This window comes from Cyprinus carpio, chromosome B1 (assembly GCF_018340385.1).
Source record: "Cyprinus carpio isolate SPL01 chromosome B1, ASM1834038v1, whole genome shotgun sequence".
NCBI classification, from domain to species: domain Eukaryota; kingdom Metazoa; phylum Chordata; class Actinopteri; order Cypriniformes; family Cyprinidae; genus Cyprinus; species Cyprinus carpio.
Window position 1 is genome coordinate 9,618,743 of NC_056597.1, and position 26,061 is coordinate 9,644,803.

General features: G+C 36.3%; 1 protein-coding gene across 2 annotated transcripts in view; it reads left to right on the top strand.

Moving 5' to 3' along the window:
- arhgap10 (Rho GTPase activating protein 10) overlaps positions 1-26,061 on the top strand; it is a 73,529-nt gene that overhangs the window by 22,698 nt on the left and 24,770 nt on the right. For both annotated transcript variants that reach the window (XM_042716519.1, XM_042716520.1), the window contains exons 2-14: positions 1,647-1,742; positions 1,964-2,025; positions 17,058-17,129; positions 17,281-17,382; positions 18,813-18,923; positions 20,621-20,725; positions 21,335-21,464; positions 21,584-21,690; positions 21,797-21,891; positions 22,818-22,899; positions 23,553-23,592; positions 23,738-23,806; positions 25,519-25,593. In XM_042716519.1, the coding sequence (XP_042572453.1) occupies positions 1,647-1,742; positions 1,964-2,025; positions 17,058-17,129; positions 17,281-17,382; positions 18,813-18,923; positions 20,621-20,725; positions 21,335-21,464; positions 21,584-21,690; positions 21,797-21,891; positions 22,818-22,899; positions 23,553-23,592; positions 23,738-23,806; positions 25,519-25,593 (1,146 nt within the window). The remainder of the gene's footprint in view (positions 1-1,646; positions 1,743-1,963; positions 2,026-17,057; positions 17,130-17,280; positions 17,383-18,812; positions 18,924-20,620; positions 20,726-21,334; positions 21,465-21,583; positions 21,691-21,796; positions 21,892-22,817; positions 22,900-23,552; positions 23,593-23,737; positions 23,807-25,518; positions 25,594-26,061) is intronic.

Below are 26,061 nucleotides of genomic sequence, written 5' to 3' on the forward strand. Positions count from 1 at the left end.
CTACAAACAAAAAAAATAAAAAAAGAAATAACGACAATAGAATGTACACAGCCTACTACTACTACTACTAAAATGAAACAAACATTATTTTAAAGGAATAATCACACAACATTACTTCCATGTTTTAATTTTAATAGTAAATCCCCTTTGTTTGCCAAAAAATAAAGTTTGCTTAAATTTCAATAATTAAAAGATAAATGATGAAATTAATGTTTTATGCCTTCATTTGATAACCAGAAAAATGTAAATACACAACACAGAATTTCTGAGGGGGAAAAAATCACAAGGCTACTTTAAGAAAAAATAAAATGAATAAATTAAGTTGTTTTATGCATTCAAATAGTTAGACATGCTAAAACACAGAATTTGGTAACAATAATAATAAAAAATAATATGGTGAGAAAAAAATATAACATTTCATAAAGCCCTAAACATGTATTTTTGGTTAAACTTTTAATAAATTGATGTGAAAATACTATTAAAAAGGAGTTGAGAAAAATGTAATGGAAATATATATATATATTTTTTTTATTAAAGTGGTAATCAGTTTACTAAATGATAAACTTGACTGACTGCTACTTTATAAAGGGATATTATTTGTGTTGTTTATTATTTATTTTTTATGTTTACTATATACTTTTGTGTCAGTTAATTACTTGCCTGTCAGTTGAGTTTGTGGCAAAACCTTTTGCAGTGTTTACATGTTGTTTATACCTGCATAAAATGTATTAAAATAGATGTTTAATTTCAAAGTACAATTTTATTTCAGAATGCACCTACATTTTTTTTGCATTTTGTGTTTTTCAGTTGAATAAAAGACAAAACTTTCCTATATATTTCATCGAGGATTTCTTTAAAAAAGTTTAAAAATCTCGTCTCATCTCGTTCTCATGAACCCAGTCTCATGTCTCGTCTTATGGGATTAGTGTCTCGTCACACCCAACTGTCCGGTGTAGACATGGCTCAATGTTCCGCCACCAAGCAAGCGGGCGCTTTCTGTGGAATAGCATCTTCCATTTACTGTTGTCTCATTTGTATTTGGCCAGTTTGGAGAAAGCCTCACCAATACAAACCTGACCAACCGGGCATTTGCAATCACGGGAACTTGAAGACACTTTTACGAATGCAGATGGGTAACATTAATGGAGATGGCTCCAGATCGGCGATGTATTATTTGGTTTTCAGCAAGGTCCATTGCTCAACATGAAATTAATTTGCTGAATGCAGAATAAACTGTATTTTCCTGCGCTCAAACCTGCCAATCTAAAGCATGATCTAAAGGAAACACTGTATGGCATTTGAGGTAATTTGTGAATTAACATAGACTTATAGTCTAAATAAAACAACAGCTGTTACTGTTATTACACTTGTATACAAAGCTTTGTATTGTGCTTGTTATAGATTGTGTGACGTCACGTGCACACTACCGCCAGTGGCAATAGACCACCGTGTTGTCACGGCGACCATCACAGCCCTGAAATAAACAAACAAACTGATCCCAAAACCTTTGAGCGGTTAATGTGTGACTGTGGCACACCTTTCTGAATGAAAATAATGGAAACACTGAAACATCCACAAATAAAGCAATTCCTCATCTGCTTTTGGATTTAAAAGCTTTAACTCTCTGATTTGTCTCTGGTTTGCAGAGCTTTCATTGGCCCAGAAGAAGTTTGCTCAGTGCCTGGGTGAGTTCAAATTTGAGTACATCGGCGATGACAAAACTGACGATGAGAAGTGCATTGGTGAGTTTTTTTTTTTCTCCTGATATTTTCATTTGCGCATGTGCTTACATTTGCCTTTATTTCAATACTTGGCTACTAGTGTGTTGTGGGTGAGATTTGCACGTATGAACTGTTTGTGATTCATCTGTTTGTTTCAGACGGGTGGCTCACATGCTGAGAAATATGTAAATAGTCATGCATAGATAAATCTTTGCTCATTGTCTGCATGTGTGCCATTTCAGATGAATCATTGCAAGAATTCTCCTCCTTTCTTAGAAACTTGGAAGACCAAAGAGATCTGATGGTGAGCACAACCAGTTGAGACTTGCATTAAAAACACCCTTTGTTTTACATTTCAATCAAATCCTTGCCGGCTTAAAAATAAATAAATAAATAAATAAATATACATACATACATACATACATACAAAAACCTTATATATATTGCTGATTAAGAGCTGGGCCAATAGGTAATTAACTGATTGAGTTACTTATCTCAGAAGAAAACAGTTACTTATCTCTAAATTCTTTGTAATCATTGCTTGAATGATTATAGATAAAAAATTGATGAGATGACATCCTTCCATAGTTTAAATATAAATATACTTTTGTTCCTCTATGTTGTGGTGTGAGTAAAGAGCTTTCAGCTTTCTGCCTCCACCCTGCTAGGCTGCCTTTTTCCCAGAATTGCAAGAAACAAAGTCAGAATTATGAGATAAAAAAGGAGAAACATCAAACGTAAAATATCCAAACAATAAATTAATTTATAATTTATATATATATATATATATATATATTATATATATATATATATATATATATATTATAAACCCAACACTTGTTTTTGCCCCCATTTTTCATGAGCTGAGCTCCTGAAAAAAATTATAAACACAACACTTGTTTTTGCCCCCATTTTTCATGAGCTCAACTCAAAGATCTAAGACTTTTTCATTGTACACAAAAGGCCTATTTCTCTCAAATATTGTTCACAAATCTGTCTAAATCTGTGATAAGGCCCTGATATACTTCAAGCAGTTCGAAACATCTGGCCGAAGCGAACTTTCTGGGGGAGTTTGTTTCGGCTCCTAAACACCTTTGAGTTTCTGTTGGTCCGTGGCGGTTACGCAATCAGTGGGTGTGTTCTTTGACGTGTGATTTATTTATTTATTTATTTTCCGGTTTGTTTCTCATTCAACGGAGGTCAGGCAAGAGAGAACCATGTCTCCGGCCTAGTCACTAGCAACATGAATACACTGGAGTGTCGAATACCTGAGCTGGCACAAAAATATCTGCACCTGTACGATTGCTCACGGAGAGACTTTAAAGATTCAGAGAAAGCATTAATTCCTAGAAAGAAATTGCATCAAAGCTTGGTGTCGACAACCCGGAGTTATGCAAAAAGCGACGCAGAGGAACATGCGAGACAAGTTTTCCAAAGCCATGAAAAGAATGAAAGGAAAGAGTAAAGATATAAGGTAGCATTACCAAATACATGTTTCAGATAAATGTTACACCATACTGCTGCTGCTGTTGTTGTTCTTTCAATAAGCGAATTTAAAGGGTATACAATAAATGAAATGCCAAACGAACATACAATAATAAACGTTTGTTTTTATCTAAAGTAAATCATGACACTTAATATAAAAAGGTGTAACAATTTATCCAGTTTAATATAATAAATGATAATTATTATTATTATATACATCATATATATATATAAGTAACAAACTTACTCCAATATTTTTTTTTCCCACATCATGCTAAAGTTTTACAGACTATTAGACATTCACACTTCCCATAAAGGACTGATTATGGTTCTTTTGTTTTGCAAACATGCTACTTGACTCTGAACTGCTGCTAATCATTATTTTTTTGTCTATAATATTCTGACCATTGGTGCCCGTCTCACACCTAGATAGCCTACACTTCATTTCATCGTTGTTGTGTTTAGGGGATAGGCGCGAGAGTCGCAAGTCATGTTTACATTAATCTACACCCCGACTCCAGCCGCGCGGGGGTGTTGGAATGTTCGAAAACAGTATACCGTCGCTCAGACTTTTCAAACTTTTTTTTTGCCCCCAAACGAAGAACGAAAATGAACTTCGTTTGAAGTATACCAGGGCCTTTAGTGAGCACCATCCACCTCACAGGTGTGGCATATCAAGATGCTGATTAGACAGCATGATTATTGCACAGGTGTGCCTTTAGCTGGCCACAATAAAAGGCCAGTCTAAAATGTGCAGTTTTATCACACAGCACAAGGCCACAGATGTCGCAAGCTTTGAGGGAGCATGCAATTGGTATGCTGACTGCAGGAATGTCCACCAGAGCTGTTGCCCGTGAATTGAATGTTCATTTTTCTACCATAAGCCGTCTCCAAAGGCATTTCAGAGAATTTGGCAGTACATCCAACTGGCCTCACAACCGCAGACCACGTATAACCACACCAGCCCAGGACCTCCACATCCAGCATCTTCACCTCCAAGATCGTCTGAGACCAGCCACCCGGACAGCTGCTGCAACAATCGGTTTGCATAACCAAATAATTTCTGCACAAACTGTCAGAAACCATCTCAGTTAAGCTCATCTGCATGCTCGTCATCCTCATCGGGGTCTCGACCTGACTGCAGTTCGTCGTCGTAACCCACTTGAGTGGGCAAATGTTCACATTCGATGGCATCTGGCACCTTGGAGAGGTGTTCTTTTCACGGATGAATCCCGGTTTTCATTGTACAGGGCAAATGGCAGACACACATGTATGGTGTCGTGTGGGTAAGCGGTTTGCTGATGTCAGCGTTGTGGATCGAGTGGCCCATGGTGGCGGTGGGGTTATAGTATGGGCAGGCGTATGTTATGGACAACGAACACAGGTGCATTTTATTGATGGGATTTTGAATGCACAGAGATACCGTGACGAGACCCTGAGGCCCATTGTTGTGCCATTCATCCAAGACCATCACCTTGTGTTGCAGCATGATAATGCACGGCCCCATGTTGCAAGGATCTGTACACAATTCCTGGAAGCTGAAAACATCCCAGTTCTTGCATGGCCAGCATACTTACCAGACATATGTCACCCATTGAGCATGTTTGGGATGCTCTGGATCGGCGTATACGACAACGTGTTCCAGTTCCTGCCAATATCCAGCAACTTCACACAGCCATTGAAGAGGAGTGGACCAACATTCCACAGGCCACAATCAACGACCTGATCAACTCTATGTAAAGGAGATGTGTTGCACTGCGTGAGGCAAATGGTGGTCACACCAGATACTGACTGGTTTTCGGACCCCCCAATACAGTAAAATGAACATTTTTAGAGTGGCCTTTTATTGTGGCCAGCCTAAGACACACCTGTGCAATAATCATGCTAATCAGCATCTTGATATGCCACACCTTTGAGGTGGATGGATTATCTCGGCAAAGAAGTGCTCACTGACACAGATTTAGACAGATTTGTGAACAATATTTGAGAGAAAAAGGCCTTTTGTGTACATAGAAAAAATCTTAGATCTTTGAGTTCAGCTCATGAGAAATGGGGGCAAAAACAAAAGTGTTACGTTTATAATTTTGTTCTGTATGTATATGTGTATATATATTCACACAGTGGTGTGAAAAAGTGTTGGCCCCCTTCCTGATTTCTCTTTTTTTTGGCATGTTTGTCACACTTTAATGTTTTAGATCATCAAACAAATTTAAATATTAGTCAAAGATAACACAAGTGAACACAACATGCAGTTTTTAAATGAAGGTTTTTATTATTAAGGGAAAACAAAATCCAAAAACTACATGGCCCTGTGTGAAGAAGTGTTTGCCCCCCTATTAAAACTGTGGTTTATCACACCGGAGTTCAATTTCTCTAGCCACACCCAGGCCTGATTACTGCCACACCTGTTCACAATCAAGAAATCTCTTAAACAGGACCTGCCTGACAAAGTGAAGTAGACCAAAGGATCCTCAAAAGCTAGACATCATGCCGAGATCCAACGAAATTCAGAAACAAATGAGAAAGAAAGTAATTGAGATCTATTCAGTCTGGAAAAGGTTATAAAGCCATTTCTAAAGCTATGGGACTCCAGCGAACCACAGTGAGAGCCATTATTCACAAATGGCAAAAACATGGAGCAGTGGAGATCCTTCTCAGGAGTGGCCGGCCGACCAAAATTACCCCAAGAGCACAACGACGATTCATTCAAGAGATCACAAAAGAACCCACAACTACATCCAAAGAACTGCAGGACTCACTTGCCTAAGTTAAGGTCAGTGTTCATGACTCCACCATAAGAAAGAGACTGGGCAAAAATGGTCTGCATGGCAGAGTTCCAAGAAAACCGCTGCTGAGCAAAAATAACATAAAGGCTTGTCTCAGTTTTGCCAGAAAACATCTTGATGATCCCCAAGACTTTTGGGGAAAATACTCTGTGGACTGACGAGACAAAAGTTGAACTTTTTGGAAGGTGTGTGTCCCATTACGTCTGGTGTAAAAGTAACACCGCATTTCAGAAAAAAGAACATCAAACCAACAGTAAAATATGGTGGTGGTAGTGTGATGGTCTGGGGCTGTTTTGCTGCTTCAGGACCTGGAAGACTTGCTGTGATAAATGGAAACATCAATTCTGCTGTTTACCAAAAAATCCTGAAGGAGAATGTCCGGGCATCTGTTCGTGACCTCAAGCTGAAGCGAACTTGGGTTCTGCAGCAGGACAATGATCCAAAACACACCAACAAGTTCACCTCTGAATGGCTGAAGAACAGCAAAATGAAGACTTTGGAGTGGTTTAGTCAAAGTCCTGACCTGGATCATATAGAGATGCTGTGGCATGATCTTAAAAAAGCAGTTCATGCTCGAAAACAGTGCTGTAACAGACTCATTGCAAGTTATCGCAAACACTTGATTGCAGTTGTTGTTGCTAAGGGTGGCCCAACAAGTTATTAGGTTTAGGGGGCAACACTTTTTTTTTTACACAGGGCCATGTAGTTTTGGATTTTGTTTTCCCTTAATAATGAAAACCTTCATTTAAAAACTGCATGTTGTGTTCACTTGTGTTATCTTTGACTAATATTTAAATTAGTTGTAAAAACATGCAAAAAACATAAGAAATCAGGAAGGGGGCCAACAATTTTTTACACCACTGTATATTGTGACGTGACATACAGCCAAGTATGGTGACCCATACTCAGAATTTGTGCTCTGCATTTTTTATATATGAGATATATATATGATATATATATATATATATATATATATACATGTGTGTGTATATATATACAGCCAAGTATGGTAACCCATACTCAGAATTTGTGCTCTGCATTTAATACAGCCATCCCAAAGTGCTCTTTTATGCTGTCACACACAGCAGTGAACACACACACACTGTCCGTGAACACACACCCGGAGCAGTGGGCAGCCATTTATGCTGTGGCGTCCGGGGAGCAGTTGGGGGTGCGGTGCTCAAGGGCACCTCAGTCGTGGTCTTGCCGGCCCGAGACTAGAACCCACAACCTTAGGGTTTGGGTTAAAAATATATATACAGGTGCTGGTCATATAATTAGAATATCATCAAAAAGTTGATTTATTTCACTAATTCCATTTAAAAAGTGAAACTTTTATATATTATATTTGTATATTATAATCATTCATTACACACAGACTGATATATTTCAAATGTTTATTTCTTTTAATTTTGATGATTATAACTGACAACTAAGGAAAATCCCAAATTCAGTATCTCAGAAAATTTGAATATTGTGAAAAGGTTATATATTGAAGACACCTGGTGCCACACTCTAATCAGCTAATTAACTCAAAACACCTGCAAAGGTCTTTAAATGGTCTCTCAGTCTAGTTCTGTAGGCTACACAATCATGGGGAAGACTGCTGACTTGACAGTTGTCCAAAAGACGACCATTGACACCTTGCACAAGGAGGACAAGACACAAAAGGTCATTGCAAAAGAGGCTGGCTGTTCACAGAGCTCTGTGTCCAAGCACATTAATAGAGAGGCGAAGGGAAGGAAAAGATGTCGTAGAAAAAAAGTGTACAAGCAATAGGGATAATCGCACCCTGGAGAGGATTGTGGAAAAAACCCATTCAAAAATGTGGGGGAGATTCACAAAAACTGGACTGCAGCTGGAGTCAGTGCTTCAAGAACCACTACGCACAGATGTATGCAAGACATGGGTTTCAGCTGTCGCATTCCTTGTGTCAAGCAACTCTTGAACAACAGACAGCGTCAGAAGCGTCTCACCTGTGCTAAAGACAAAAAGGACTGGACTGCTGCTGAGTGGTCCAAAGTTATGTTCTCTGATGAAAGTAAATTTTGCATTTCCTTTGGAAATCAGGGTCCCAGAGTCTGGAGGAAGAGAGGAGAGGCACACAATCCACGTTGCTTGAGGTCCAGTGTAAAATTTCCATAGTCAGTTTGGGGTGCCATGTCATCTGCTGGTGTTGGTCCACTGTGTTTTCTGAGGTCCAAGGTCAACGCAGCCGTATACCAGGAAGTTTAAGAGCACTTCATGCTTCCTGCTGCTTACCAACTTTATGGAGATGCAGATTTAATTTTCCAACAGGACTTGGCACCTGCACACAGTGCCAAAGCTACCAGTACCTGGTTTAAGGACCATGGTATCCCTGTTCTTAATTGGCCAGCAAACTCGACTCCATGCCACGCCGCATTGGTGCAGTAATTTAGGCAAAAGGAGCCCCAACTAAGTATTGAGTGCTGTAAATGCTCATACTTTTCATGTTCATACTTTTCAGTTGGCCAAGATTTCTAAAAATCCTTTCTTTGTATTGGTCTTAACTAATATTCTTATTTTCTGAGATACTGAATTTGGGATTTTCCTTAGTTGTCAGTTATAATCATCAAAATTAAAAGAAATAAACATTTGAAATATATCAGTCTGTGTGTAATGAATGAATATAATATACAATTTTCACTTTTTAAATGGAATAAATGAAATAAATCAACTTTTTGATGATATTCTAATTATATGACCAGCACCTGTGTGTGTGTATATATATGTAGAAAAACATATATATATATATATACACTTCTCACAGTACTGTAGCTTTGGAGATAGGTTTCTTAAAATTTCTTGAAGACGTTGCTACAGTTCTTCTGGATTTAATTTGTCTCAGTTTCCTCTCAGCACCGGCTGTTATCAGACTGCTTGTGCATTCAAAAATCTCACTTGATTATTTGGTTAGATTTATATATAGTTAGAGATATTTAGATTTGTATTTATTTATTTGTTTGTTTATTTATTTTTTTTATCAGAAAAACACAAACACAAAAATCGGCCTTAAAGGTGTCATGACATGGGTTTTTTTATTTTATTATTATGGTCCCCTAGGTGCAATTATAGTATTACTATAGTTTAAAAAAAAAAAAAAAACTTTTAAAATATAGTGAATTATGACATTTTCCCACCCTGTTTCTCATCCTTTGATTCAAACAGTCTGTTTTTGGGTTGTTTCCCCTTTAAGAGTTCAGTGTTAACGCCCGCTGTTATGATTGGCTAACGACAGTGCCTATGGATCAATTATTAACACCCCCAGCCAGAACATTTGCGGATTGAGCGTAACTGTTTAGTAGCGAGTGATGCATTCAAAGCAATGGCTCTTGCAATGATAAAACCTTATATGTTTGAGCACATCTGCGTGGCATTGTAATTTTCCTGTACACAGACCCACTCGCTGTCCGTCGACTGAACACTTGTGAGGCGCGCGGCGTGACAACGACACGAAATGAGCGTAGTTGTCTTGTGCTGGAGGCGGTCATATGCAAATGTTGGAACGTCACTTCGCACCGTGACGTCACTTCTTACCATGAATCCTGAACGAGCTGTATTTAGAGCTTGATTAAATAAATGGCTCGTTTATAATGGGGAGGACGTCTTAAGCTATGAAACTTGCAGGACGTTTTAATGGTACAAAGACCTCTTATATTCCAAAAGATCAAGGCAAATTTGGTTTCTCATTTCATGACCCCTTTAACAACGGAGTTCAACACAAACTTTATAAAGTGACATCAGTCCTCTGTTCAAACCTGCATACTTCAGCACTGTTTGAGTCACAGCCACAGGAAGTGAGTTACATTGCCATCAGTTATTTATGTCCTCTGTCTCAATGACTCTGTGATTACACAAGAGGCTGTTTATGTTGAGTCATGTCACCCTAAATGAGTTGTGTATGAACTGTACTTTCAAACTAGGAATGGGCAATATGGAAAAAAATATCATATCATGATTTTTTTTTTGAACTTTTACGATTCACGATTTTATCACGATTCTTTGTCATGTTGGTTTTACTATTTTGCAAGTTGTTTGAGCATTACAGCCAAACTAATTTCCCTATTATAAAGACAATGCCTTTCAAGGTAACTTTATATATATATATATTTGTTTTTTAATATATATATATATACACAAAAAAATATATATATACCATTATTGAATGCTATAAAATAGGGATGTGCATATAAAACAAAAGTAAAATTCAATCAAAAAAAAAACTCGATAACTGAAGGTATTATTTGATTAGTAGTCGAAAATCGCCCCCCTCCCGTGCATGCACCCACGCACTCACGCACGCATAAACACACACCCATAAAAAGAAAAAGAGGGAGAGAGACTATTCAGGCTTTCAATCTGTATGATAACAAACTGTTTAATTCATTAAAGAATAGTCTATCCTAACCCAAGCCAATTAATGGTTGTATGATTGCTGAAACATATTAATATAACATAACCAAATGACGGCACTTAATAACATAATAGTTCGTCGATTATCAACTGCTCACAAGGCTGTAGGAGCCTAAGACATTTCTATTTTAAAAGCATTTTTTAAAAAAAGTTTACAGATTAATTAAGATTAGAACAGATTAATTCAGCCATGAATATTAAGCTTAAACCACATTACATCTGCCTGATTCCGACCTGAGCCAGTGTCACTGTCCTCATTACACACCTGCTGTTGCAGCCATTATAAAAGTTTAGTTTTGGTTTTTAATGGCAAAGTGGTCATATTTCGTTTCGATTTTTTATTAATTTAATTCAGAAATATGACATTTTATGTTTGTTAAATTCAAGTTTGTTTGTTTTTTTAAATAGCCTACAAAGCGGCCAGTGCAAGACAGTGAGTTGAGCATTTTTGATCAGTTTATCCTTCTCAAAAAATAAAATAAAATAAGATTAGCGTCATATTATTTTACGAATAAAGTCAAAATTATCATAATAATATCACGTTACATTGCGTGAAGTAAGTCAATATATTACACTTGTATATACTCCGCCAAAAAAAAAAAAAGTATACAACACTTTAAACACAACATATTTAACACGAAAAACAGCAATAGGCTTACTGACAATTTTTTAAACTCAAATTGATTTATTTCACGAGACACTCGTTTGTATTCAATTGTTCTGTTTTTTTTTTCAACATGCACTCAAATATTTATAAGTTTTTATTTCATGCTGCAAATATTAAACATGAAAATATAATTGATTCAAATGCCGCTTGAAAGGAGGCGAATATCTCACTACAAATTAAAGAGCGTAAAAAACATTTATTGTTTGTATTTTATCTTAAAATTGACAGAAGGCTGAGGCTTTGTGTTATAATAAAAAGTAACAAAGCCCAAAGATTATTGCAATTAAAATGTTACATATTATTTCCAAGCATTTATACCATAATTAAAAGCTTGTGAATAGTCACATAACGTAATTTACTTCAGAAAAATCAACATAACAGAGTCTATTTTTTTAATATATGGGTGGTAAATGTTTATGGTTATCAACCAGTGGAATATTACATTTTATTCTTTCAACAAATAACAAATCATTTTAATGCAGCTAGCTCGTAATCAAGACTTAATACGTGGGAAACAGGAAGTTTCTCGCTCAGGTGGAGCATCATTTTGCTATGTGGTTTATTATTTTGAGTCGTTTGGGACTCACACGGCAGACTTAACCGTAATTAAACTGAACCGAGCTTTGGCCCACCTCTACCAAACAACCGCTCCGAGTGTGGCACGGAGAAACAGGAAGTTTCTCGCTCAGCACAGTGGAGTGCATCATTTTGTTAACTATGTGGTTTATTATTTTGAGTCGTTTGGGACTCACACTGCATGCATACTGCACCGTAATTAAACTGAACCGCGCTTTGGCCCACCTCTACCAAACAACCGCGTCCGAGTGTGGCACGGAGCGATCACATTAGTCAACCGAACCGGGCTTTGGAGGTCAGACGCGCTCAGCCACGGTTCACATCCTTAGAAAATAATCGCACAGCCTAATCGATATTCTGTAACTAAATCAACTAATCGAATTTATCTAAATGCAGACTAAAGTGGGCGAAGATAAAAAATATTTGTCATGTCACAAAATATTTTATCTTTGTTTTTAAAAAATAAGAAAAAAGATACACATTAAACTATTATACTACAGGTAATATAAAAATAAAACACTTTATTATCAGGTACAATAGGTGTATTTAGCTGGAGCATTCAAAAAATTGAATGAACAAATATAAAAATAAAACACTATACTATATTGACTGATTCCTAAAGCAACTGTATTAAAGTTTTTCAGTTAAGAGTAATGAGTGATTTTTCTCTTTGTTCACCCAAAAATAACAAATTCTGTCTTCTGTCTGTCAATTCTGTCATAGTGTTTTATTTGTATACCATCATTTACTCACTCAAAAGTTTTTTTAAACCTGAATGAGTTTCTTTCTTCTGCTGAACAAACGCTATTTTAAAGAACGTAGAACAGTTGCCGGTCCACAGTGACTTCCATAGTATTTTTTTACTACTATTAAAGTCAGTGTGGACCAGCAACTGTTTGGTTACCCACATTCTTCAAAATCTTATTTTGTGTTCAGCACAAGAAAGAAATTTATACAGGTTTTGAGTGAACATATGAGTGAGTAAATAATGACAGAAATTAAATTTAGGGTGAACTATCCTTTTAATGACAGTGGGCTGCATGTTTAGTACTGTCCCTTTAAGACCTGCACGCATCTAATATAGGCTACAGGCATGTATCCATTTTTCTCTCAACTGTTTCATTTTACACATAGCCAGTCTACTGTCATGGCCAAAAGTGACATAAATCTTGTTTTGCAAAGTTTGCTGCTTAAGCTGTTGTGGTGTTCATTCACATTGTTTCTAGATTATTCTAAATAAATGCTTAAAGCTTAATTGGCCAAACATGAACTTTTCACCAAAAAAATAAATAAATAAATAAAATAAAATTGATGCTGACACAATATGACCAGCTAACATTAATTGACTAATCATAGCAGCACATACAGTATGATAATGTGAATGAGTACTAGTCAGATAAAATCACTATCAAACTAGTTAGATTGTAAGAGCAGACTGATTGCTATAAAAGGAGGGAAGAAGTTCTTCCAGTCATTGTGTTCTTGTTGGCAATGGTAACCTCCAAAGAAACATGTGCAGCCATCATCACTTTGCATCAAAATGGCCTCACATGCAAGGAAATTGCTACAAAGAATATTGCACCTGAAAGAACCATTTACTGGATCATCAAAAACTTCAAGGAGAGAGGTTTGACTGCAGTGAAGAAGTCTTCAGGACGTCCCAGAGTGTCCAGCAGGACCGCCTCCTCCTGAGGATTCAGCTACGGAATCAAGTCCGCACCAGTGCAGAGCTTACTCAGGAATGGCAGCAGGTTGGTGTGAGAACATCTCCAAGAAAAAGTCAAGGACAGACTGAAATTCAGCAGGAAGTACAAGGATTAGACAGCAGAAGACTGGTGCAGAGTTTTTCTCTGATGAAGCTCCCTTCTTACTTCTTGGGACATCTGGAAAATTGATTGTTTGGAGAAGAAAAGGTGAACGTTACCATGAGTCCTGTGTTGTGCCAACAGTTGAAACATCCTGAGACCATTCATGTGTGGGGTTGCTTTTCAACCAAGGGAGTGGGCTCTCTCATAATTCTGCCCAAAAACACTTCCATGAATAAAGAATGGTGTCAAAACGTCCTGTTAGAGCGACTTCTTCTAGTGATCCATGAGCAATGTGGTGATGATCCGTGCATTTTCCAGCATGATGGAGCACCATGTCACAAAGCAGGAGTGATAAAGAAGTGACTCAAAGATTATTACATTGAAAATTTGGATCTGTGGCAATTATATATATAATTTTATATTTATTTTTTGCCAATAAAAGCCTTTAAAACTTCTGATATGCTTTTCTTTTTTTTCAGTATACCATAGAAACATAGAAAAATAATCTACGAATACTGAAGTAGCAAACTTTGCAAAACACAAAATTTATGTCACTGCCAAAACTTTTGGCCATGACAGTATATGTAAACCTTGTGTGTTTTGACAGTATTAGCACAAAGATAACTTAGTTCAGTAATCAGGCGCTGTTTGACAGGCTTTTTAGTGCAAACAAAAAACTGAACATTTAACCGGCAAGGCAAATAAAGTACTTTTGTGATTGCGAATAAGTGCAGTTTCCTGTGAGAGTAACTCTACCGCTAAGTTAACACTGATGTGAATGTATGTGGCGCTGTACACAAAGTCCCTTAGTCTTGGTTGTACAGCATATTGAGATGGAGGCGCCAGAACGGCAAGGGATAGAATGTGCGCTGTAGCATGATACTACAATATTTCTTCAAAAGCAGATCCTGGAGAAATTTTTATCATCCACGATCAAAAATCCTCATATCGCACACCCCATTTCAAACTCTCTGGTTGAACATCCAATAGCACCTGATTTAAGTCCTTTATATTTCAAAGACTAATAGCCATTTTATCTGTAGTTCATTTGCAAATTGCTTTTACAGTGTAAAATGTGTAAAAAAAAAATAAAAAAAAATTGATTCCTTAAAAAAGCCATTAAAAATAATTTTTACCTATTACTGTATATTCTCATGATTTTAGAATTCTTAATGTTTGAGAGGACTTTTTAGTCTAATGCATGGTTAGCCATCTAGGTAGAAAGGGCTCATGTTGCATGTAGGTCATGTTAGTATTTATTTAGTGTGTAACATTAGAGAGCCAAAGGGCCTGCCCATGTCTCAAAGTGCAACAGCTGACAGTTGTTTTGAGCTCAGATTTGAAGGCATGCGTGGAAGAGGTGGAGCCTACAGGCCCTGACAGGGTCAGAAAGACAGGGTAATCATAGAGCAGTGGTGCTCATTCTGAGTACTAACACTCATGCAATGGCTTTCTTTTGTTATTTCATTACCTCATTTATAAAGATATGTTTTTATGTAATAATAAACATTGTGAAAGCCTTCTTGTTAAAATATGGCCTTTAGAAAAGTATTACTTTCTTTCAAATTCTCAAAGAATGTTGTTTATTGCTGTAGATTTGGAAACATGTTCCTGAACTTCAAGAGGCTTGTTCATTTACTTCAAAAGTAAAAACATGTGCAAAGCTGCATTCATACTATTGTACAAAACCCCTGCAAGAATTTCAATGCATTTGCATTCGCTCACAAAATTTTTGCATTTCCCTGAAAAACTTTGCATTCACTCACACAACTTTTGCAATTTCTCACAAATGTTTTGTGTTAACCCAAGAAAACTGGTGTGGGCAAACACAAAACTGGTGATGGAAATAATATTTGATAAATGATTTGTGTGTGTTTGGGTCAAGGGCAGTGGTTTTAGCAGTTGGCTGTTTTGAGTCAGACTGGTGTATAATAAATGATTTTGTAAGTTTCTCTGGGTATACAAAACTTTTTGTGGTTACACTTTATTTTTATAGTCCACTTTAGACATTCTACTAACTATAAGTAACTTTGCAACTACATGTCAACTAATTATCATAAATTCACAACAACATGGTTTTGCTAGTTTCAGCCGGACGCAGTTCTAATTTTCCCGTCCTGTGCCACATGGTTTAAATAGCAAAAGCATTTGCACCCATTTGTGTGCTCAGGGGCGTGCTGGTCTAAAAAAAACGCGGTGTGTTCAGGCACATTGTTGGTGCTTTGCTATTTTGAGGAACTGAACATAGACTGTGCCATAAACCAACTCAAACCTGGTCTAATGTCTGGCACAATGTTTTTTATTTGTTATTTAAAGAGCGCATTAATATAGGCGGGTCCACAACATGTGTACACACTGCTTATTACACACACAAGGATGCACAGCAGCACACAAACATGCTAAATATTAAAAATTAAAGGATTGCAATGTTTATTTTACTGTGTTTATAATACTGTGTTATTATTGTGTAGGCCAGTGGTTCCCAATCCTGGTCCTGGAGAATCCCCAACACTGCACATTTTAGATGTCTCCCTGTTCAAATACACCTGATTCAACTCATCAGCTCATTAGTGAAGACTCCAAGACCTCAAATGTGTGTGTCAGATAAGAGAGACACCAAAAAAATACAGTGTTGGGGGTTCTCCAGGACCAGGATTGGGAACCACTGGTGTAGGCTATATAAATATAAAAATGCATGGATGTCATAATGGATAGCCATTCCATGTATCAGAATAAGGCTACCTATTTGCTCATGCACGAGCAGCTCTGTTTCCTTTTGTGGAGACGCATTCAGTCTTTGTGCTTGCAAATTCCGCCATGTAAATAGCAAATCCGTCATGGCACAAGCGCAACTGGCTCTTAAAGGGAATGGGAGATGAGACTCTTATTGGTTTATTGCACGTTACGCCCAAAAAACACCCATTACTCATTAAGAGAATAGGGACAACCCGTCTTAGACCATGTGCCCGTTTTCCCGTCGTTAAACTAGCAGAAGTGGATTCGGACCCGCCCTGAGTGCACCTGCGCCATGTGCTTTAGACCATGCGCTTAGATTGTTAAAATAGGGCCCTCAGAGTAGACTTAGTTTAGGGTTAATCAAATAAGTTGACATATACTTACAAAAATTCTTATAGTCAGTATGTTGTATGTTGTTGGCCCATCAAAGTTAAACAGACAGTCTACTAATATTCTAATGACTGCTTGTTGACATGTAGTTGCAAAGTTACTTACTGTTAGTAGAATGTCTAAAGTGGACTATCAAAATAAAGTGACACTTTTTTGTAGTAAGTGCAAAATATTTGCAAGAATTGAGTGCAAAAGCATTAAAATATGTTTTCCTGCATTTCTGTGTTGGGCTATTCATTTCTAGGGAATACTTGATTCAAAATGTCAGATGGCTAAATGAACCGTTTTGCCTCAGGTGATGAAATGGTGACACCTTTATTGGCATTTACAGTTAAAACCCAGAATGTGTTTCTGCAAGTTTTGATTAAAGGAACGCATCCTGTTACTGGTAATGTTTGATAAATATACATTAAATGATCAAATGTCCTATATCCAATGAATTTTCTTTTCACAGATGAGAAACATCACAGAGACGCTGATGAAGCCTTTAGAAAAGTTTCGGAAAGACCAGCTCGGCTCAGCAAAGGTGAAAGCATAGCTCTAACCGTCAACTCATTTAGGTTGTTTGCATTTAACAGATGGAAAACTGTACATTTATTGAAACCAAACTTGCTTCTCGTTCCATGTATTAAAAATAGTATGTTCCTCCATTTTATATGTTCTCATGCTATCTTCAGGCAGAGAGAAAGAGGTACGAGAAGGAAACAGAGAAGTACTACAGCTCACTGGAGAAACTTTTGAACATGTCAGCAAAGAAGAAAGAGCCACAATTACAGGAGGTACTTCACATTTCATTCTTCCCACACACAAGATGGATGTGTAATGCAAACTATTTTCAGAAATGGTAATTTCCTTCTGTATCTCAGAAAAAAGAAAAGAAAAAAAATGATACGTTAAGGTCAATGGCTTGCTGTATTTTTTACAATACTGTTTATTGCGCTTAGTGTAGGAACTTTTGCTTTTGGTGCAGTGCTTTTTTTTTGCTTTCGATAATTAAAGTTTGTTGTTATTTCTACCATATGTATAAAGCCCAAATCCCCTCTAAGCCTGGGAAAGTGAAAGAGTGCAGTGTATTATCCTGCACAAATCCAGTGATGTAGGGGGAACATAACCTTTTATGGCATGCCCGTCATGCCTATATGTTGTATACAATGAGCATAAAAAGAACTAGAGTCTGTTGATATTTTTATGGTGGGCCATTATGTTACTGTGGACCATATGACGTGTGTGTTTCAGTCAAGGGCAGTGGTTTTAGCATTGTGCTATTTTAAGTCAGACTGTTGTGCATGATTCCTAGAAATGTTGAAGAACACCAAGGACTACTCAGTTATTCGCTAATTCATAAGACACTTGAGCTATCATGGGCCATGTTCACATGTCACTAGCCAGATACGTTTAGGGATGAGTGTTTTGTTTTGTTTATGCTTTCTCTCTCCACAATAGTCTCTCTCACCTGTCCTACATACACAATCCAGAAAAGGCACACTGTTTAATGCATTAGCTTGATGATAATAAACAAAACAGTGAATCTGGCAGTTTATAAAATAAATAAAAAATCTGATGATTATATCTCCAAGTAATGATATATTAGGAACTAGCTAATGTTACAAACACCATTTAGGTTACACAGTTGGCATCCATTTCTCTTGTTTACAAGAAACTGTGTTTATCAGGATGTCAGCTGCATAAATTTGAGTTATTCCTGTCTTCCATACGTACCAGAATGCTTAATTAAACACACACAGAACAACAGCTTTAGGAATTCATTCTCGCATTGAAATGTTTCATTTAAATTCAAGTCTTTTTTTTGTAAAGCTGTGAGATTTTGTGATGAGGATCGTCAAGGAATGTTGCTAAAAGATGTCAGGGTGATGCACTGTATTTAACTGTATTTGCACACCTAATAACTATATTACAGTAGTTAGTGTTAAGTACTGTTTACATTAGGTCAAACCTCTACACAATTACATAATCCCAGTTGTTTTTTTGGTTTTCAAATATTCCATTTTCAGAATAAGGCCCTCTATGTTGTAAATTCAGGCAACACATGGTCAGGTAAATGCAGGAAAAATACAGACAGCTTTTTGAAAAACCCATTTCACAACCCAGTCACTTTGAATTTTTATGTGATGATTTCTCTCCCTGTTTTTTTTTAGACCTTTTCATCTCAAGTGTTACAGTACTTTTTTTCATGCTGTCTATCTCTCAGGCAGACATGGCGGTAGAAGTGATGAGGCAGCACTTTCAGGTGTCATCTCTGGAGTATGTTTGCAAGCTGCAGGAGATCCAGGAGAGGAAGAAGTTTGAGTGTGTCGAGCCTGTGAGTGCATGACCTTTTGTCCAGATTGTCATTCAACTTGATTCAGTTCAACATAGTTTGCTGTCTTGTTTGCCATCGACAGCATCTGATATGCTGTGACTTATTGCAAAAAGAGAAATGAAACACATTTACTGAAATGCACTCTCAATGCAGCTTCACCAGAATAAATGTTACAAGTATACATTTCTGTGTATATATATATACACCATTTCATAAGTATTCAAGTTGTTGTGTGTAATTTCTGCACCACTAGCAGCATCAAACAGAATAGCAAAAATAAGGGCTATATTTAGAATGAAATAATACTATCTCTTTGTCATGTCGTAGGCAAATATAATGTAAAAAAAAATAAGAATTCCTTTACTTATAAAATGATAACTGGACACTATGTACATGCAGATAAGTTAAATCAAAATAATATTGTCAGCCGTAACCATATATACAGTACCATTCTTTTATGCTTACCAAGGTTGCATTTATTTGACCAAAATACTGTTAAATATTATCACAATTTAAATTCCTATGACCCTAATATTTTTGTCAGGGCAAAGCTAAACTAAATATTGTAGAAACTTAATTTTCTGCAAAGTTGCTTTGCAGCGATTTGTATCATAAAAAGCGCTATACAAATAAATTTTAATTGAATTGAAAAGCTGAATTTTCAGCAGCTATTACTCCAGTCTTCAATGTCACATGGTTAACATTTCTTACCGTTATCAATGTTGGAAACAGACATGATGCTTAGTATATTTTTGTGGAAACCATGAAACATTTTTTAGGATTATTTGATGGATATAAACAACTTTTGTATGAAATAGAAATTTTGGTAACACTTGTCTTATAGCTTTTGTATATAATGCATTATAAAAGTAGTTTTTAATGCATCAATTATGCCTTGTAATGCACCCTATAATGCATTGTATGATCTCGTGAATAATTGTAACTGCATACATTATAATACTAAGTTATAAGTATAATGCATTAAAATACATGAAAAACAACCCTACAAATATTATAATGCATTTTAAATTTGTCTACAATTATTTATGAAAAGATATAATGCATTACAATGTACATTATGAACACCTTTATTATGCATTATACATAAAGGTTTTAAGTAAAGTGTTACCTAAACTTTTTAAATGTGAAAGTCGTAACTGTCACTTTTAACCAGCTTAATGTGTCCTTGCTGAATAAAAGTATTAATTTCTTAAAGAATAAAATAAAACATTGACCCTAAACGTGTGAGCTGTAAGCCTACCTTACTGTATATCAAATTATTAAATGAAGTAGAATATTTAGTGAGAGCTGTAGGTGCAGCATGGTTACATTTGGTTCAGTTACCACACACAAAATCCTCCTATAAATATAGGTGTGTGCAAGCCGTTTAAAAGTGGAGCAAGTATTCTTACTAATTCATTAACTTTGTGAACACACAATTTGACAGATTGCATAAGCAAATTAGTATTCTTTGTATGGAATCTTGAGCAAATATTTACCTGATATTAACATTCACTTTTCCAGTTTATGTACACCTGACTTCCTACGTGAAACTGTCTTTTGCTTTGAATTGGATATTGGATAGAGATTTAGACATTACGACTGATTATATAAACTTGAGAATGCCCGTGCCGAAGAATATTAGTATTAATTTTGTAATTTCTCTAATACCCTTCTTCCCCCTCTCTCTCGTACAGATGCTGGCGTTCTTTCAGACTGTATTTACTTTCTATCATCAGGGATACGAGTTGGCCAAAGACTTTGACCATTATAAAAAAGCCCTTCAAATCAATATTCAAAATGTAAGTAAAAATGTAATAATGTTTTTGACTTTAATACAAAAATGTAGATCTATTTTTAAATGATATATGTAATGTATATTCCATTTTTCAATGCATATTTCCAACAACTATCAAATACTTGTTTGCTAAGTACATTAAACAGCTATAGACACATTTTTACAGTGATTCTCCAAGATTGAACTTCTTCTGGTAAGCACTATTAGCTTGCAGAGTGACATGGAAAGAGAGTTACTGAGACAGGATACAGCAGCTTTTTGAGAGGACCAAGGCTTCCAAGGGAAACTTAAAGGCCTTTGTTTGTGTTGACCTTCCATTGTTTAACTTCTAAGTCGGAAGTTTGAGAGCCGACTTCCCTCCCGTGCCCTATTTGATTGGACCATGTCAATATCCCCATTGGTGTTTTGTTTTTAATCAGTTATAAATCAGTTGTGATGGTCAGGGTCAGAGTTCTGAGGATGTATGGCTTGAAAACATTGGTCTTAGATTAGCATGATGGGATTTTTAGAATGCACTGGGAAGTTACTCATCTCAGTGGATTCCCAGTTACCAGGCTCTTACAGAATCTGAACGTCATTGTTGATTTTGTTATGTTTGTGCCTCTGTTTTCAGACACGGAGTCGTTTCGAGGGCACACGCTCTGAGGTGTTCGAGTTAATGAAGAGAATCAAAGATTCGCCACAGGAATACAGACAGACCAGCCCCATCAGCAGTGAGGGCTATCTTTACGTACAGGAGAAACGTACGCAAGATAAATTTTATGATGTAACACTGGGGTGCCTATTATTTTTTACTGACTGTCATGTCATGTGTCCTGTGCTCTGCTGGTTGCATTGCTGATATTTATTGCTGTTTCCACAGGACCTCCTCCTTTTGGATCCAGCTGGGTGAAACGCTATTCCACGTTTGTCAAAGAACAGAAAATTCTACACATGAAGACATTTGACCAGAGATCAGGCGGGAAGCTTGTAAATTATCATCACACTTGACACATAAGTCATGATAATGGCATGGTTCATAAAATAGAAATGTGTAGCTGATCTGCTGTTCACAGAATATTCTGTATCCATTCAGGGTGAGACAGAGTCTGTTACGATCAAGTCTTGTGTCCGCAAAACCACAGACACTCTTGACAGGAGGTTCTGCCTAGACATAGAGATCACAGATCGGTATGTTGGACATGCACCCCCAGCTGTGATGGTTACTGTTAATGAATGTAATGATGCATTTTTGATTCACAAGAAATCAGGTCATTTAATTAAATTCCTGCACAAACGTAACCCTTCTTCTGTGCTGACAGTCCTTTTTCTAATTTGGTGTTCCCAGCCAATCACTTAATTATTCCTGTATGATTGTTATTAGATTGTTAGTAAAAAAAAAAAAAATTGAGATGATAAACAATAAAGGAAAAACCCTAGAAATGTAAACCCCCTCTGAAACTACTGGGTTTAACATGAGAGTGTGAGACAAATTAGTTTCATTGGTGTTGAATCTCATACGTCAGAGAGTAAGGAAAATCCAAATATTTTGATCATCCAGGATACACTAAGGACCCTCATTAATCAAAGCCATTGCTGACCTGGGCAGAGTGTTATGATGAATATTAATCATGTTCATCTTGAGGCTGCTTAGTGGAATCTTTTCAATGGCACATCAGAATGTTACCAAATTAGGAGATACATCAGTCTCAATGTGAATATGAATTCGACTTGTAAAATCGAATGTATTTCCAAAATAAAGGCTGGGATGTGATTTTAGCTATTTGGAATTGATTAAACAGTTAATAGGCACCTAAGAGGTACGTTATGTAGATGTATGCATGTGTACATTACTCCTGCTGTTGGAGACTCTCTTATTACCTTTATTAACTCATACATCTCAAATCATGTGCCCATAAAACAACTCTGTCTGATGCAGAGGCATAACCTTAAAATAACAGAAACAGGAAATGGAAAGACGCTTCACTGGTGTTACATATTGATAAAACCATTACATAGAATTTCAAACACAAATCATGCGCAATAAGACAAGCAATCTACAATAAAAAAGTAAATGCGTTTCATTTTGTATGTTGTGTGTTTGTTTGTTTTTCTAGACCGATCACAGTACTGACGGTCCAGGCACTCTCAGATGATGACCACAGATTCTGGATGCATGCGATGGGAGGAAAGGAACCGGTGCGTCAATCCTTCACTTCAGCTTCCAACAGCTCAATGAAAACAATTCTCTGCTTCTCAGTTGACAAAACCTGATTAACTTTTGGAAAGATAGCTTTTGTAGCTATTTTAGAGCTATACTACTGTTCAAAAGTTTGCGGCCAGCACTTAATTAAGTCATTAAGAAGAAATGAATCCTTTTATTCAGCAAGCATTAAAAAGAATCAAAAGTGACAGTAAAAATTTTACATAGTTTCAAAAGTTTCATTCTTTTGAACTTTTTTTATTTATCACACATTTAAACTATTATTATTTATTATGATAACATAACAAAAAACCACAAAACCAGAATAACATAATAATTACTAAATGACAATGAAAAATTGAATAATGCATTAAGAAAATCCAAAAATTCATCTACACCAAAAAATTAAAAAATTACACTTTAAAATGTATATTTAAATAGAAAACATTTACTTTAAAATTGTGATACTATTTCACAATATCAATATCTTTTTGATGAGCAAAAACCTTTTGAACAGTAGTGTATGCTTCAAAGTATTTTAATGATCATTTATGGTGTCTTGTTTGGTATATAAATTCTGTTTTGTTTGGTGTAGTGTGTTTTATGCTGGTCTGGTTTGTGTTTTCTGATGTTTATCTCTCACACACAGATGCAGTATCTCAACCGGACACATTCACGAGAAAGAGGAAGTAAGTAAACTCAAATGAATGTCAGCACTTCAAGTTTGCCTTTGTTTGTAGTGCCTATTCACACAAATGTTATTACTTGTATGTTTGTATTTATTGCTGGTACATAAACTGTGATGATATTTATGATATTTGTGTATTTCCATAGTTGATGCCCAGTTGGACGACTTGGGAATAAGTTTTGTGAAAAATTCAATAAATGCCATTGAAACAAGAGGTACCTCTACATGTTTTAATATACAAAATTAAGGAATGCAAAATTTTTCAGGCATGATTTAAATTGTCTGTCAGCACAGTAGGTTACATTTACTTGACATCAACTTTAGTACAACATACTTTTAAATAATACATTTATATAAAAATTAATACTTTAACTTAACTACAACTCTAACTTAAGTACAAAAACAGTAGGAAAAAAAAAAAAAAAAACTGTACTTTTACTTCGTTACTGTGGGCCACGCTACTCTCGTTACTTTATCTTAATGCAATACAAGTTATAAATGCTTCAGTTTATTCCAAACGCGCCGTCTACTTTTCTCTTGGTAATGAGCGATGCCCATTCGCGAATGATTCATTCTTTTGAGTCAATTCTGTTCAAAGGCTTGATCAAACCAGATGGCAAACCTGTGAATTGGTTCGTGAATCAGTTTGAATGATTCAATTCCCTGCCGCGCGCGCTGAGCGTTTGAAGTGTTCACTCAGAGTTGTAACAGAATACAGAAAGTTTAAGAACATCAAGAGCGTTGAAGACGTGGCTTTGGATCTACAGTCAATTGAAAGCAAATCTGCAGAGGCTATTGTTTGCTAGCGATGAAGATCTTTATTAGATGAACACTGCGTGTGCTGTCTACGGTTTAACAGGTATAACTTAGGCTACATTCGATTACAGTACTTGATACCACTATGACATTACCAGTTTGTTGTACATGTAACTTATAAATTAAATACAATGTATAATTTTTACATTAATACAATATTAATACATTTTTACAGTCACAGAGTACGAAATGAATACCCTCCAAATCCGCGTTAGCTCTGTTCCAGGAGGAATGCCTTCGCCTAGACACAATTAATATTGATATTTCCACAATATTTACGCTTGCAGAAATATATATTTGTTTACATTTTGCAGAACAGATGGAAGAAGATCTGTCAATGTGCATTTTGTTAGTTATGTTCAGATGTTCGGTAACTTAGCCGTTGTGCGATGAGTTTTCAATCTTCTCTGTGTCAGAGGTTATTTATACATATATAATACATAATTAATATACTTTAAAATATAATTTAATTCAGTGATGCCAATCAGAATTTTCATCAGGTGTTACTCCAGTTTTCAGAGTCATTTGATCCTTCAAAAATCATTCTAATATATTGATTTATTGCCAGCGCTGGAGCGTTTTGATGCTTAATATTTTTTGGAACCTGTGACAGTTAAAAAGAACATCATTGATAGTAAATCAACATATTGGAATGATTTCTGAAGGATTATGTTACACAGTATATGGTCCAAAGTAACTAGTAACTAACTGCTTGAGTAGTTTTTTTATCCAATACTTTTTTACTCTTACTCATGTAACTATTCAGACTATTACTTTTAGTTTTACTTGAGTAAATATTTCTATAAGTAATTTTACTTTTACTTGAGTACAGTTTTTGGGTACTCTACCCACCTCTGTTTGTCAGAAAAAAAAAAAAAAAAAAAAAAGTCAACCATCTGCTCAACCTAGTTCACATAGTGTAGTAACATCTTCTGAGCACTAGAGGGCAGAATGATCTAGCAGTTTTTCTCAGCCCACACCAACAACCTGTTGTGCTTTGTTTAGGATAATACATGAGAAGCTTAGTGTGCTCGTGTTTAGTTTCCCAGATCAGATGGGATGTGAATAGAGTACCTAAATGCTTTTACAAAAGGTGTTTTTATTTTCACAGGTATTAATGATCAAGGTCTGTACAGAGTTGTCGGGGTCAGTTCAAAAGTACAGAAGCTTCTCAGTTTTATGATTGGTAAGTTCAGCCTTATTTGATTGCTTTAATAGTTCTTAAGATTTAGGTGATTTACTTTGAAGCCCTATAATTGTATCTAGAGCCGGTGTCCTGTTGAGTCTCATTGGCATTCAGACATTCATGTCTGGTGTCTGTCTGGACGTCCCTTTGTCCTGTCCTTTAGGTGACACATGACTCCATTACTGCAGGCAGGCAATCAGATTTCCAGACACTTTCTCTCTCTCTCTCCGTCGCTCTCACTTTTCCTTGATCCTATTTCGCCTCTCCCGAAAACAGAACACACACTGATCACCATCTCATGCTCTATTGTTATCTTGTCCCATGCTCAGCTTTCTTTCTTTCTTTCTTTCGCCCTCGATTTCGTTCACTCTCCTGCAGTCGTAGCATGAGCTGGTATCTCTCTGCTCTGAATGCTAAACGCTGTGTCGAGTCGGCCGGCTTCCTGAGCCCCTGCTGCTACATGAACTC